This window comes from Lissotriton vulgaris, chromosome 1_2 (genome assembly GCF_964263255.1).
Source record: "Lissotriton vulgaris chromosome 1_2, aLisVul1.2, whole genome shotgun sequence".
Lineage (NCBI taxonomy): Eukaryota > Metazoa > Chordata > Amphibia > Caudata > Salamandridae > Lissotriton > Lissotriton vulgaris.
The window spans coordinates 95,265,983-95,282,926 of NC_141686.1; the positions used below are offsets into that span (position 1 = coordinate 95,265,983).

Genomic DNA, 16,944 nt, shown 5'->3' on the forward strand with positions numbered 1-16,944 from the left:
CATAAACAATTCTAAAAGCACTAACTCTAATGCTGCGAGACCTATTGCATTTCCAATGCTTGTTTAACTGCCTTTTTATGGGCTATTTGCTTTATTTGAAAGTGTATTTTCAACTGAATACCTTAAACCTACCCCAACTAAAACCCTAAATCAAATCTTAATTCAAAACGGTGCCTTTGACCTTGCCCCAGCAGTGACCTTTAACTTGACATTGATCCTTAAGCCCAACCCAATAATTCATTTTAACGATTTGTGGCTTCTTATACTTTATTTTTAATTACTAGTTATTAATCATCCTTGAAATAAAGTGGCTTTAGTAGGTTGTATTTGTTGTAGGGCCTGAAATTATAATTTGTGAAATTTTTGCTCTAACCTCAATTTCTAATGCATTTTGCCTCACTTTGGCCTGGATAAGTAAATGCCTCAACGTTTTCTGGTTTAAATGGGTAGTTTGCCCGCAGTGTTGCCTTAAACCAATCCTTTTCTAACCTATTAAGGTATTAAGGGGTATTAAAGCATTTCTGTCTGGGTTGAGCATGTCTTCTCTGACATACTTATTAAAAGTTTTATTATAGGTTCTCGTGCACTGTGCTGAAAATTCAGGAGTTAACTTTTACCTAAACAACGCAAGTGGGGAGCCTCGTTCGTGAGGGAAGCCTGGTTTCTACAGCTTGCTATTTCTGCCACCCTGTGGCTGGATCTGGAACAGCCATTTTTAAGATGATATTTGGGGTGTCTGTTAGTCGTACGACCTTGATGACATGAAACGACATCTATAATCGTCTTGGCTTTGATGCCACGAACTGTTTTGTCTACTGCTGATCACTGAGATAATCGGCTTTGTATTGTCTCGGTGTTCGTTAGAGAAATACATTTCTCTTACATGATTTGTTTTTCTGGCTCCTTCATGAACTTTGTAGAAAGGTTTAATCGATTTCAACGTACTAATTTGTTCAACATCTTAACATTTTATTTTACCCTTTTATTTCTGTGCATGGACGAAAACTCATCAATATTAGGGTAGTTGTATTCACTATGAATATTTTATTATAAAATATTCCTTGTAGGTAAACAATATCTTGATGTGTTTAATGATAATAAGTATTCATCTATTTACTACAAGAAAAACATTTTAAATGTATAAAGATTGAGGTAATGTCACCAGTCTTTATGCAAACATGGCTCGCGGAGGGTTCACAAGCAGTGGGGACTTTCATGGCAGAGGAAAATTTTCAACGGATTGATCATAAATTATTCCTGAGAATGTTGATTCTTATGGTGGTTCACATTATTTTCAGAACTCTGGATTGGTAGTGGGAGCAATCAAGCACCTTCATATTACTCAACATGCATGTGCATGCAAGAGAAAACATAATGAACAATAAATAATCAATTGAAATATCACATTAAAATTTGATGGCAAGTGCACTCAGGGTCGAGCCCCACAGCGAACAAGACCAACTCTTCCTGCATCACCTTCACAAAAGAATGAAAAACGTTATTTTTCCAGTCCTAATTTGCATTATAAAGCGATCTTTCATATGACAAGATCTGTCGAATTTGATAAAGCATTTAATCTTTTTATTATGGCTGATGCATGTATTTTTGCTTATTTACATGCATTTTGTTTGCGTGTGGTGCTGCTGCGTCCTTTTGATTATGTACTTTGCTACAATATCTGTATCATGTATCACCTTAACTTATTTAGGGAGCACCCGTATTACCTAGAATGTGTAGATTCTGGACAGCAGTCTCTAATCAGTAAACTGAGAGTATGTGAAGCACTCTGTCACACCTCCGGCTATGGTGAGATTGCTAATAAATATTTACTTGGTGGGGGGGGGGGGGGGGGGGGGGGGAGGTGAGAGGGAGGCGTTCACATGCACCCACTGCCCCTCCCGTCACAGTCTTCCGATATTGTTCTGTACAGAACCTCATGTCTCAATACATCCCTGCTACAATAGAAACTGTTGCTGTAAAGAGCACCATTGCTGTTGGGGCTAAACAAGCAAAAATACCTAAAAAGAAAAATATAGCTTTTTTATTTTACCTAGGTCACAAACCTTCCACGCCTACTTAGATGACATCATAAACTACCGCTGGGAGTTGGAGGAAGGTAAACCTAACCCATTGAAAGCGGCTCGGTTCCAAGATCTGACCCTGCGCACCCGTGTTGAGATTCTTCACCGGTTGTGTGATTATCGACTGGATGCTGATGATGTCTTCGACCTCCTCAAGGTATTGTGCATGGAGAGCGATCATAGAATGTTTTGTGGTACAGTTATCCTAGACTGTTTAATCGCCATCTTCTATGTTTGTTAAGCTATTTGTAAAGCGCAACGTATGCCAGAAGGTGTCTTGGCTCTGATTCAGTATGCAACAATAAGCAGAAGGGAGGACCTACTGATTGAAAAGCCAGGTTTTCAAAAGTTTCCTGTACAGGGGTCGGGGTGGTGCTGACCTTAGATTGAGTGGAAAGAGATTCCAGGATGTGGCTGCTCTAAACGCAAAGCTGCTATCACCCCATTTAGATTTTTTTAATCTGATCGAAATTATTCTGAAGGAGCCTGCTAATCTTAGGTTTCTTGTTGGAATGTACCATGAAAAAGCTTCCTTCAGAAAGGAAGGTCCTGAATCATGGAGGGCTTTGTATGTCAGACAGAGTCTCTTAAACTTAATTCTGTTTTTGACTTTAAACTAATGAAGATATTTGAGAGTAGCAGAGACAGAGTGGTGCCCAGGCAGGTCCAGTAGAAGCCTGGCTGCCGAATTCTGAAGAATTAGCAATTTGTTGAGGTATTGAGCTTGCAGGCTGATGTAGAGGATATCTATATCCACGTAATGATGGGACTGGACCCGAGCCTGCCCCATCTTGGAGCATTGGCCTGGTGTCTGAAGCATTGATAAACAGGCAGGTTAACCGCTTCCGTGCGGGGCATTTTCCCCCGCTGTTCTGGGGGGGAGGGAGGCGCGCACAGCGCCCCGGTGCTCATGACAAGCTCAGCTCGTCATGACCTCACCCGTTGCATTAGAACGCTCGCACAGCAGGGGAATTTGCCCAGTGTGCAAGCGTTCGAACGGTCATGACGAGCTCAGCTCGTCATGAGCACACAAGCACCGTGGCTCATGACGAGCTCCATCCAAGGTGTTAAGCCTTTAGCAAACTGTGAGATAAGCATCCTTACATGGAGGAGTGAATATATGGCATTACATTTACCAATGAGGAAACAAAAATGTGATGGGTAGAATGCTTGAATTAATCCCAGTCAAACATCCTTGTTTTGCTAACTATGCCACCAGAGAGACAAATTAGCGTATGCAAATCAGCCTTGGGTCTACCCTAATAGGACAAGCCTGGACTGAACTTCCAGGCCAGGTTCTTTCTGAACCAGAACTCAAGCAACCTCAGACTGGTTTCAGCCTACTTTAGGCTTATTAGTGGGATGCAGCCTGATTCCAGTGACCAAAACCTGCCTGGAGTTGCTCGTGTTCTCTTCTGGATGAGGTCCTCGTATGGCAGTGTGGCATGGCAGTTTGGAATGGACTGGTCACATGAGGAGCAAGATCAGTTCTGGTTTCCATACGTCCAGCCTCTGTTTAGCATGTCATGGTGGGTGAGAATTTACTGACAGAAATGTAGCCCGAGCAATCGCCTATGACTGAGATAATTCAAGCATTCCATTCCTTGTCTTGTTTGTTGCATTACAATTTTCAGCAGCAATGAAATAGCCAGGGCCCAATCGACTTCTGAGTTTTTACACTCTGCTCTTAACCATTAAAGTAGCCATGAAATTAGATTAGTGGATGATTGTGGCAGCTTTGGAGCTCTGTCTACAACTTGTATGTCACAGGTTCTAATTCTGATACGAAAGCTTGGCCTTTCAATCACTGAGGTTAAAAGACTGTGTGCTCTGTTATCCTAAAAATATTATGTGGATTTTAATAATGTAGTAGTGACTGTTTTGACTTGACCTTCTTGTACATGGTTTTTTGTGCATTTTCTGTCAAGGGGCCCATCTAGAATGGTGGGACGTTATAGGATCATATGACAAAGACATGCTTTCTGTTGTATATATGTTACATTAGTAGCATGATTTCCACGGGCTCTCTTATCTGTGTGATCGTTGAAAGACCACGCTCATTAGAATGTTTTTGTTCAAGGACTGGTGTTCTGGGAGGCAGTTTACGGTTGTGTTAAAAAGATTATTATATGATCTGACTCTTGCTTGAAAAGACGGATTAAACGTCTTCGCAACTTTACTTGTCTCCTTTGTCATTTTTTATCGGAAGTATGCAGCTTTTCCTGCACTGGCGACGAGTGGGCACGTATTCATTGCCCTTGATAACTACAAAGATTTAAACATTTTTTTTTACATTTTGAGATTCATCCGAAAATTTATTGGAAGGTCAGAACGTGTCTTTCAAGTTAAAACTCACGGAAGGTAATCATTTTTGAACCGTTTTTGGAGCAGCTCAACAGCAATCTGTTCACTGACGGACTAACGAAGGATGTAAAGAGCCCGGTTGGATAGCTGAGGATTGTTTTCGAGCCATTGCTTTGTCCACCTCATCAGCCTCAACCCTCGATCCCCTACCACAAAGAGCCTGGAAAGAGATGGCAGATGAATTATTTCCTCTTGTATTGCAGCTATGCAATCAATCTCTGGAAACAGGCACTGTACCACAGGTTTGGAAGAGAGCCATAGTCACCACCCTTATGAAAAAATTGAAACTTTTGACTTTTGTGGCTCCATCTGTGGAGGATGTGAAAGCCTCTTTTGTGAATTGAAGGTCTGGGTCCCCTAGGGGTCCCATACCCCATCACATCTTGAAGCACTTTTCAGACATTATTTCTCCAATTTATCAGGAGCTATTTTCATCTCCCTGGTGCTGTTGGACCTGTCGGAAGCATTTGATACTGTTGATCATAACAACCTGCCGCACAGGTTAGAACATCTGAATAACAGGCTCTGCGCTAAGCTGACTGGACTCCTTCCTTGAGGGACGTGAGCAGGTGGTTTGGAGGAAGTTGTGTGCCTCAGGAGCAAAAAAGTTGAAGTGGGGAATGCTGCAAAGTTCCTACCGAAGTCCCACACTCTTCAACATTTACATGTCTCCTCTGGCTTATTTGGTTGAATCCTTTAACATAAAGGTCATCTCATATGCAGATGATAACCAACTCCAGCTCACATTCGATGGGGATCCAACAAAGGCAAGGGTTGTGTTTGTCTGCTGTATGTTGGCAGCGCTCGATTGGCTGAAAGCGGTTAGATTGCTGTGCAACCCAGACAAGATGGAAATATTACTGTATGGTAAGGATCTCCTTCTAGGTTTTTTCGATGCCTGTCCCAACAGCATTTCCATGCTGCCGCCTCCAGTTTAACCAGCGGTCAGAAGACCTGTTTCCTTGCTTGCACTAAAGCCCATGACGCGCTGGCAGGAGTCACGGTATGGAGTATAGTTGAGCAACCCGACTGGTCTTTTTTAGCATGTCTGTTTCCCATCTAGATGCGTGCTGCCTGCTGTTTCGTTGAACATACTCTGTGTCTGTAGACTAGGTCTGGGCCGTGAGTTATTCCAACACTTAAGCACACAGGCCAGAGAGGTATGCAACAAGTGGTCTGCGTGTTACTCATTGTGCAGGCAGTATGCGTGAGCGGGCATGCACCCACCCCGCCCCACCCCTTCAGACAGAGCAGAAGGGGGAAGGCTGGACCCTGAGAAAGAGACAGCAGGAGGGAGGAAGAACAAGAAACCAATGCGGTGGCAAAAGCCATAGCGCCCAGGCTAGGGAAATTAGTACAAGTAACCTGATACTGGAATGCAGCCTGCGCGCCGCTGATGAATGCGCTTGCTCCCGAGACACATAGGCCATGGGAGAGAACATTTAAAGAAAAGGCGGGACATACCCACGCCTTTGGCCATTCGCGTGCTTTCTTTTGTGAAAGCCTTACGCAATGGCTAATCAGATGTGTGGGGGTGAAAAAAAACACACGGGAAAAGCTCTAGGGAGTTGGGAGTGCTTACAAGAAGCCTCCCATAGAGCAGCCCATGTGCGCTGCGCACCGCTCAACCTAAAAAGGGGGTTAGACTTACCCAGAGATCAGGTGAAAAGCACCCTTTAGGTGAGGCAGTAGACCATGTCTAGCTGCTAGATAGATAAAAAATTGTGCAAATCAGCAGGTGCCAGTAAGTATAGCAAACATGCTGACTATTTTAAGAGAGAACACATTACACCAGAGCACACACAGTACAGCATTTAGATAAACTCTCATAATTCTCGTGGTATAGTCGCCCGAGACCTACACTTCTCTGCAGACCCTCAATTTCTGCCCTCTTTTGACTGGTTAAGAGCTGCAACATTCTGACATTTTCTGCAGTCTTGGTCACATATGATAAACTGTCTTCGGAGAGTCATGTGATCAAAGTTGCGGGCACCTGCTTTGTGCTTCCCCGTGGCCTAAGGAAGCTTATACTACTACTGCCAGCTCATGCAAAATCAGATTGTGGACAGCGTTTTATTAAGCAGGCTAGACTGCAATGCTCTACTGCGAGGAGCACCGGACTGTCTGATTAACAGATTACGCAGAGCCCAAGCGTCAGCGGCCAAACTGGCATCCTTCTCCTACTTAGCGGCCAAGACCTGGAATTCTCTCCCCACTCACCTCCGCCTTACACAGAACCACCTCCTTCAGAAAGCAGCTAAAAACCTGGCTATTCGATATACAATGCACCCACCTTCCCTCAAGCGCCTTGAGACCCTCTGGGCGAGTAGTGCGCTATACAAATTCCCGAACTTGAACTATTAAACAAACCTCGAAGATCATCTGCATCCAGTGCGATGAAGGAACTCCACTGGCTTCCGCTGAAACAGAGAATAGCCTTTACGTTTTTGTGTATTGTCTTTAAGGCACTTCAGGGTAGGGTCCCTGCTACACAGATTAAAGAGCTACACCCCAGGGCGATATCTCCATTCGGCATCAGCAAACCTCATATATGTAAAAAAAGAAAATAATAAAAATAAATAAAAATCCAAAACACCATGCCAGGCAGGCGAACCTTTATTGTCGGCACTGTCAGCTAGATCTTCAACTGAATTATTGCACTTTAGGAAAGCCTTGAAGACCTGGCATTTCCGCATGTAACCTTTTTTTTTTCTTCGCATCACCATGTTCTTGCATTAGCTGCTGCTTTGTCCGAATAGCAACTTCAGTGCCAGGATACCTGTATGGTAACAGTTGTGCATTATTAATGTTAAAAATTAAAAAAAATCTGTATGGGCCATACATGTGAAAGATGAAGAGCATGACCTGAAGTAGTTATTACATATGATGGACGGTACATTGTGAGTTGGTTCTCAATTCCAGCCTTAGGATAGGTGTTGGAGAGGGAGACATTCACTTTGTTGAGAATAATTGAACTTTGAGGAACATAGTCACTGGGTTCTTTCTGTGCAGTCAGGGTAGTATACATAACTTCTTTACCCCCTTTACCGCATATTATTGGGTAACACTCAACAAAGGTTTTCTAAGATATGCATAATATTCTGTGTAAGATCTGATCCATACTTTCTTTTATGGACCACTAGAATATCACTCTCCCTGCTCTGACTAGATCTAACCCTATTGATTTTCCCGAAAGGTGATCTCTACATAGAGAAGGGTCTAGCCTGCTACAGATTTGTGGTTACATGCTCCTGTCAACATGGAGTGAAACCTGGGGTGGTTTCTAGTATTTTTCACCTTATTTACTTTTATTTACAACCCCTTTCATGAGAAATGCATGTTAGATTTTCACTATTAAGTGTGTCTTTCTCTCCCACCTAGGGTCTGGATGCAGATAGCTTACGGGTGGAACCGCTTGGAGAGGATTCCAGTGGTGCTCTGTACTGGTATTTCTATGGCACACGGATGTACAGAGAAGAGCCATCCTTGGAGAAAATCAATGAGCTAAAGAGCTTGGAAGGGTAGGTGTTTATTGCTAGCTGTGTTTTCTGATGGGTGAAATGTTATTGATCCACCTGGGTTGCGAACATGGTATTTTTTGCATAGATGTAAGTGTGTTGAATAAATTCTGCTATAATGGGAGACTTTTGCACACGTTTAGAATGAAACAGTCTCAGAAATTTGCTAAGAGTAATTGGTTTTACCTTCAGATGACATCAAACGTTACCCTTTATAAACCTTAGCCTTATTGTGCAGTAGTAAGATCTGTAATCTCTAGGAATTGCATTTTGTAGCTTGCTTTACGTATTCTTTTATTGTTCCAACCTCAGTGATTCAAGTTCTTGACTTCAGTATTTTGTTTGTATCAACTTTTCTTTGTTAATATTAAGTACTGGGCCTATTTTAAATTTAAATTCAATTAGGACTTGGATGTGTGTAATGTCCACCCTCTAACCTTAAAACAGATAAATGAGTTGTGTAGGGCTCTGGAATATGAATATTGATTTGTTAAAATGTCACAGGTAGTTGAAGTGAGACCAGCTACCTTTTGACTCCTCATAAAAAAAAAGCCCATTACATTTGACTCCTTATCCCAACCTACCTGTTGAGAGGACTTTGGGGTTAGAGGGGGTGCAAATAGTCGAAAATACAGAAAGTAAGCAGGGGTTTAGAACACCTAACATTGTCTTCCACCCAGCTTCATGAGCTTCTCAGTGGCAAAACCAATATGGCCTGGTATTGCCGAGTACCCTTCCGTGAAATGATGGGTTTACCCTTACTCCCTGTGGCATCGATAATGAAACATCCAAAACAACTCTTTGGATTAGGGGTCGTATAACCCAGGCAGTATTTTATTACAAATTAATAAAACATAATTAAAATTCATAACACAATAAATGTTAACATATACGCAGAAAACCCAAAACATATTCCATCACATTTTGAATGCAGATATTTAACATATTTTATGGCTAACCTTAACATGAGTCTAATACATAGTCATACCTAACCTAAAACTGTAATATGTAAAATTTCGTTTCTGCATATCCTGGATAAGCCTACGTGCAAGGTCATGACTGTTCCCAACTACTTGCCAGGTCCCCCTTTACCGGAGTGACCTTGCGCAGGAGGTTCGTGTGCCCACCAGATTCCTTTCCTTAGGCACCTCCTACGCCCTTCCATCCTACCTCCCAACGGCTAATCTTAGGCCACGTTGGCGCGCACTGCGCCTGCGCAGGGGTTGGCCCAAGTGGCCTACCGGAAGCGGAACTACCTGCACCCCTCAGGCTACCGGCCGTAACGCCCCTTGGAGTGTGATGAGGGACTACTGCCCCCCCTCTCTTCCCAGGCGTCCCGTTACAAAATGGGGTGCCTACTAAGAGATGTAAAATTTGACCTAGCAATCATGACCTTACCGTAGACCAAGAATACTCAGACATAAAATACAACAAGAAAATTGACATTAACCTGTAAAGTAAAACATAATGAATGGCTTTCTTCAGTAAATGACTACCAGTTTACAAACTTAAAAACCTAAAAGTCAAAAAACCACTAAACACAAGCCTGACACAATTATTTCCTAAAACCTCACTGCCTCAGGGGATGGTGGGTGGGGAAAGAAAAAACGGAGGCTTCCTGAAGTCCTCCGCATTTGTGGTTGGCGAGGTGCTGCTGCTTCAGTGGCAGAGATGCGGAGAAGAGATTCTGCCGCCGCTCGGCGGCTCTTTTCAAGAACGGTTTGCCCCCAAACCGGACTAAACATGTCCTGGCGAGATCCGGGACCAGTTTTTCCAGCGTTGCCCCGGAAGCGTTTGGACTGCTTCCGGGGGAAATCTTCCGAGACCAATGGGCGAGCGCGGGGAGGGCGGGCGCAAGCTTGTCACCAGCGCTGACCCCACCCCCATCGTGTTGCGGGGACTGGCACAACCGCCATATTGGCGGCGTGCCTGAGTTTCCCTGTGGCGCCTTCGTATGTGGTTGGTGATCGCTTAGCTGCATCCGAATCCTGGAAGGGTCGTCCTCACGAAACTGGAAACCTTTGTTCCTAAAGACTAAGCCAGGCTTGCAGACCCCCATCTCTCCCCACCCTCCCAATGCCCAAAAGCCTTCCATCTTTTTACCTGCCTCATTTCAATTCAGACACAGTTGCGGGGAAAAAGTAATTGTGCGTTTTCTACATAATCATGAATTTTCCGCCCTCACTGTGTAAGCCAGAATCCTCAGTATTATGGGTAAATTTTCCACCTGTTTTATTAGCTCAAATAGGTCAAATTTCTGCTTATGTGGTGCAATGCTTTAACAAAGTTGATTATCCACGTTCAGTTGTTGATTGCTGTTATTAACCCTTGAAAGAGGTTAATGACAGCATACCCTAATGTTGTCTAGATTTAAGTAAGCAACCAATTTAGAAGGACTGATGTAAATATTTATTGCCTGCAACAGGAAATGTAAGACCGAGTGGCGAGCATGATCTTTCTATGTCCGGATATGTTTCGTTTTACTTTTAACACACATTCATGTTCACATCGCAAACCGTTTTCTCAAAGCTGCAATTAATTTCATGAGGGAACTGGACATTAGAAGAATCATAAATATGCAGAGTCTTTTTTAAGGTTGCATGTCTTGAATCATAAAGTATCTTTCACTGAGCTAACAGAATTCAGAATTCACACATCATGCCTGCTTACAGCCTGTGGACCAAGTGCACTTCCTCATAAGGAGCATATGCAAGATGTGCCTGTTCATTTTCTACAGGGGCAAAACCATGCCTTCTGAACATCTGCCAGTGGGAGCAACAAGGGGGATGATTTAGTAAGTTAGGGGCTAGGTGCACATATTGCAGCGCAACTCTTGTGCTTTTCTTTCCCTGCTCTTACACGTGCAAATGGGAGGACTCATGCTTCAAGGACGGTGAAGCAAGTCTGTTTAAACTTTTACTCTCCCCTAATTTTACACTTTCAGGGACCCTAATTTACCGTCCCCCGGGACCGGCAGGAACATGGGCAGCCACATTCCCAGATCTTAATGCCCCCTATTTACTCAAAGCCACCAATTTCATGATTCTAGGTGACCGTAACTTACATTTTAATGAAGCTTCTTGCACTATCAGCTCCATTCTTATCTCTGACTTGTCTGTAATGAATGTCTCTCTTCACAATTCAGGCCTTACCCATTGGCTGGACATTTATTAGACCCCATTTTCTCTAACCTAACCAATGTCTCGTGCCAGACTGCCATCCCTATTCCTTGGTCTGACCATTTTTTGGTGGAATTTAAAGTTAAACATGAAATGTGCCTTAACAATTCCTCTTTTCATCCGGGGCCAGGAATTGTAGAAATTGGAAAAAAAATAGATGTAAACTGCCTGAACCTCCATCCTAATAACACCATGTCTGTTACCTCAATAACTCATATAGGTGATGTTGATGTTATCCATAACTAGCTGACATCATCAATTGATGCATATCTTTCACTGTCCAACAAGAAATTGGATCACCATCGCCCTCCCGCTCCTTGGTTTTCAGAGAAACTTAAAATAGAAAAAAACGAAAAGTTAAAATTTAGCAAGACGTTAGAGGAAAAATTGTAATCCAGTATCAAAATCCACTTATAAATTAGCTTTAAATAGCTACCATTCAATGTGCAACGTTGGTCGGGCTGAGCACGCCACTCACACTATTTTACGTTCAAAAAATTGTCCAAAAGTTTTGTTTAAAGTAGTGAAGGAATTGTCAGGTTACACTTGTCAACCAGAGCCTCCGGGTCTTGACTCAAAACACTAACAAACTGGCGGCTTTTTTTGTTGATACAATTTATTCTGAATTCAATAACACTAATACAATCCCAGATTTGCAACCGAATAATTGTTCACCTCAATGTGATGGCTCCTTGCAGGAGGTCCTTAAAGATAGTCAAGGTATCCTGCTCGATGAATGGACTCCACTCTGTATCTCTTCCTTTTGTAATATTCTTACCAGTATTAAATCTGATTCCCCCGAAGATCCGGTCCCCTCTTCCTTGATGCAAAAACTCGACCTCCCCGTACTTACTATCATTATGGAACTCCTCACTGCATCGTTACGCGAAGCGAGGGTTTCAGCGACTTGGGAAACATGCTATGGTCCTTCCTTTATTAAAAAAAGCTAATTCTAACCCAGAGGTCCTATCTAACTTCCACCCGAACTCCTTGCTTGCTGTTTATTCCAAAATTCTGGAAAAACATATTAACCTTTAATTGACGAAGTTTGTTGAGTCACAGAACATTCTACACCCGTCTCAGTCATGTTTTAGAGCAGGATTTTCCACGGAATCCGCACTTTTGGGAGTCACTGAGATTATTCGCCAACATGTCGACAAAGGGGACACTGTGACACTCATTTTACTGGACTTGAGTGCTGCGTTAAACACGGTCTCTCATACGTCCCTTTTAAGAATTCTACAATTGAGGGGCATTGTCGGCCCAGCACTCAAGAGGTTGTCCAGCTTTTTGTCTAACAGGACCTTTCAGGTCTTTATCTCAATTGCTCCCTCCCAGACTCAGGTTTCCGGTATAGAGTTCCTCATGGCTCCATACTCCGTCCATTGCTCTTCAACATCTATGTCAGCCCCATGGCCACGATAGCAGAGGAAGCAGGGCTGACAATATATTTGTATGCGGATGAATCCCAGCTCATTTTCTCTTTCCTCTAAAGAGATTTCGAAGGGATCATCGGTCCAGTCGGGGCTAAAAAAAATGTGTGACTGGATGCACACAAAAAAATTGAAACTAAATGGTGGGAAAACAGAACTCCTAAATTTTGGTGGAAACAAAACTCTCTGGGGCCCCAACATTTGCCTCCTCAAATGGGCGATCTTCCCTCCCCATCACAATCGGCTTGCAAGCTTGGCGTCGTTGACGACCAACTGTCTAAGAAGCAGCAAGTGGTTAAAGTCACCTCTACCTGTTTTGCTACTCTAAAATGGCTAAGAAAGATTCTCTGTATGCTCCCATCATCTTCGCAAAAAACTGTCATCCAGGCCTTGATAATGTCCAGATTGGATTATGGAAACATGCTTTACCTGGGTGCTAGTAAGGAAGTGCTTCGCAAGCTTCAGGTAGTCCAGAACTCTGCGGCCAGACTGCTTTGCCAACTCCCCAGAAAGACCTCAAGTACAGGTTTACTCTGTCAACTGGATAGTGATGAGCCCAGCAGCTACAGACCCATAGCAAGGATCCCATTCATGGCGAATATCCTAGAAAAGCTGCTAAATAAACAGCTATCTCGGTATATAGCAGAGGGCGGATGGTTAGATCCTTCTCAATACGGATTCCGAGAGGGACATGGCACGGAAACAGCTCTGCTGATGGCGGTTGAAGAACTCAGGAGGCTGCTGGACAAAGGAGGGAAGGCCGCCTTAGTACTATTAGATCTATCGGCGGCCTTCGACACGGTTACACATGAAATACTCCTGGCCCGCCTAGCAGAAGCAAGGGTCCATGAGTCTGCAATATCTCTCCTTGCATCATACCTTCGAAATAGAACTTTCTTTGTTGAGTTAGGTGAAGTAAAGTCCAAATCTTTTAGTTCACCGTGTGTGGTACCCCAGGGGTCTGCAATAAGCCCTACCCTTTTTAATTTATATGTAGCTCCGCTGGCAAAAATTATAAGGGAATGTGGCTTTACCCCAGTATCTTATGCTGACGACACCCAGATAGTGGTGTCTATCAGTAAGGAGGTGAATGAGACAGCAGATAAATTCAAACATTGTATGTCACAGGTCAGTCAGTGGATGATGGACAACTGTCTAAAGTTAAACGGCGACAAGAGTGAAGTGCTGTTGCTGGGTGGTAATGATGACATCTGGTCACCAGCATGGTGGCCAGACAATCTGGGGAGTTGCCCAGACCCAGTAGACAAAGTAAGGAACTTGGGAATGACCTTAGACATCAAGCTTTCTTTTGACGCTCAAGCAAACAAACTTGCATCCACAGTTTGGTTCATCCTAAAGATGATAAAGAAACTACTGCCCTACATACCAGATGATACCTGAAAAACAGTAGTGACGGCATTGGCATTGTCTAGATTAGATTATGGAAATGCCTTGTATGCTGGAGCCCGAAAACAAATCTTAAACAAGTTGCAACGCCTACAGAATGCAGCTGCAAGGCTGGTGCTCGGTATCCCCAAATATGAGCCAATTACATCTAAATTAAAACTTCTGCATTGGCTCCCAGTGGAAAAGAGGGTTTGTTTCAAATCACTATGCCTGGCATATAAGGCTGTTCAGGGCCTAGGATCACAGTTTTTGCGTACCAATTTGAAACTGTATGAACCAGGCAGGATGCTTAGATCAAGGCAATTGAAATTAATTAATATTCCAAAATTCAAACGAACCAATTGGGGTGGGAGAGGTTTTCTGGTACATACAACACGGGCATGGAACCGGCTGCCACTTGGTATAAAAGAAAGTCCAACACTGGCTCTATTCCGTAAGGCAGTGAAAACTTGGCTTTTCACTGCAGACTGTTAAGGGAGTTATGTTTCCATAGTTGAGGCCTGCTATATGTCCTAGCGCCAAGACGCCTTCGGGCAATCGCGCGCTGTTTAAGTTGATAAATCAAATCAATCAAATCAAACTACATTGGCTTAGAATAGACAAATGTGCTAAATTTAAAGCCCTCTGCTAAATGCAGAAGGCTTTAAGTGCCTTGGTACACCATTACTGTCCCTCACGCCTACTACTTTCCTCCAATAAATTAAAATTCCAAGTGCCGAGGATCAAACGAGCTAGAATGGGAGTCCGTTCTTTTGGCTTTCTAGCTCCTTCCCTATGGAACTCACTTCCATTTCACTTACGCCACGAAACAAGTTATCTTAAATTTCGCAAACATTTTAAAACCCTCTTCTCCTTGTAGTGCGTGTCTGTAGGCGCTGGGAAACCTCCGGGTAGCTGTGCGCCATATAAATTTAATAATAATAATTACAGAATTGTCCAGCATGCAAAATTAATATGGTCCTAGTGGCCCAGATGATGTTAAAGGTTTTGCTGGTATTCTGACACCATTTAACTATGGATGATCCCTAACACCAAATTGACAACAAGCCAGGCTTCTTCCAGAGCCATGGGAGAGTTATTTTATCACAGTACAACATCTTTGACCTGGCAAACGTATTCCTGAATTGTATTCATATATTTCAGTTTTTTTTTACCTGGCGGCACTTCCTGCCATTGTCCTCAATGCTCCTACTGCCCTCTAAAGAGGGATCAGGGAACTGGCAGCACCTCGTTCAAGCTTGAAAACCACTGCATCAGGTAATTAAGATAGAATGAGGTGAGGGTCTGTGCCCCAAGTTTTGTTTCACTTTTCCCGCCTGACATCACCCTTGTAATCCTTCTCATGCTCCTTTCTTTGTCCCACATCCTACCTACCCTTGCTACCTTGTTTACACCATAACATTCTCCGGTCCACCTCCTTACCAGTGTAGTCTGCACTTGATTTCCATTCCTACACTGGTCTTTTTTCTGAGACTGAAAACAAATATCAGTATCACACTTATAAAAGTACATCAACCCTGCTTAGAAACCACAGGCTTTTTAAATTCAAAGAACAGCCGTTTATAGCATAGCCAGGGGAGTGATGGTAGTGTTTTATGCTGTTTTAATTATTAATGCATGTGCCTATCGCTCATTTTCCAAACTCAGGCTGGTGAATACAAACTGTTTCACAATAGGGAAAGATCAGCTGGCTGCCCTAGCAACGTCTAGCTTAATCTTTGCTGCCCTTTGTAAACTGGAATCAATGTGTTGATCTTTTCAATGTGATTGTGACTGCTACATGGTTCTTTAATTAAAACATGAGAAAATACAATCCTCCAATCATTTATAAACTGCTGGGCTCTCATTTTGCCTAGTTTTTAATATTTTGTGTCTGATATGGTAAACAGCGTTACCGCCGAATAAATGTGTTCTTTAGAAGCAGCCCCACCACCTCTTCGTATATAATGCATGCGCTCTCAATGATCTTGGCCTGGTGCCCCAACCTTTTTAAATGTTGACATACATAACTGTCTTTGACCCATTTAAGTGGCGAGGGAGCACACTGCCACAAGTCTGCACCAGTTTTCCCTTTGCACTCTGGTAGATGCACTTCATAGTATTTTTGAATTGCTCACAAGTAGGAAAGTGCTTACCATCAGTGCTTGAAGTTCTTTACATGTTTTTCTGTAGTGCTGCCAGTCTTCAACAGAAAGTAGCATAGTAGGTTTTGGGATGTTTTAATTGTTGCTTGTAGTCAGGTAAAGTACCAGTCCAAACATGTTGGTGCATCTCATGGTTTGTCAACCAAATAACTCCTCGCTAAACCTAGCATTTGAGTGGGAATAAGTACAGACATAGAATGCACAGAAGGAGGCAGGCTGCATCAATATAAAATAGTCTTGGGACATTTGTGTATGTCCGTTTACAGTTGTTACATGCTAGAGCCAGGGAAACTTGTTTTGACAGTGCTTGTGTATTTGAAAGGGTATTCACAGGCCTAGGTCCAAGCTGACTTTTTAAGACTCAAACAGTACCTCAGTGTTGAGGTCCAACAAGACCGTAATTGGCCTGGGACTTCTTTTGCTCCCAAATGGAGGTTATTCAATTCAATTCAATTCAATTTATATAGCGAGCTACATACCCAGAGGGTCTCAAGGCGCTTGGAGAAGGGTGGGGAATTACTTGTCGAATATCCAGGTTTTAAGTTGCTTTCTGAATGCTAGGTGGTTCTGAGTGAGGCGAAGGTGAATGGGAAGAGAGTTCCAGGTTTTAGCCGCCAGGTAGGAGAAGGATCTTCCTCCCATGGTGGTTTTGTTGATGCGAGGTATAGCAGCAAGGGCTTGGTTGGAGGAGCGTAGCTGGCGGGAGGGGGTGTAGAAGGAGAGTCGTGTGTTTAGGCATTCGGGTCCAAGTTCGTAAAGTGCTTTGTGTGCGTGGGTTAGGAGGCGGAATGTTATCCTCTTATTGACGGGGAGCCAGT

The 16,944-nt window shown here is 43.2% G+C and overlaps 1 protein-coding gene across 1 annotated transcript in view; it reads left to right on the plus strand.

Annotated features, from left to right (window-relative positions):
* The window catches only part of CECR2 (CECR2 histone acetyl-lysine reader), a 453,428-nt gene that overhangs the window by 246,850 nt on the left and 189,634 nt on the right, over positions 1-16,944 (plus strand). Inside the window, exons 3-4 of the mRNA XM_086952894.1 lie at positions 2,055-2,238; positions 7,827-7,966. Of these exons, the coding sequence (XP_086809020.1) occupies positions 2,055-2,238; positions 7,827-7,966 (324 nt within the window). The remainder of the gene's footprint in view (positions 1-2,054; positions 2,239-7,826; positions 7,967-16,944) is intronic.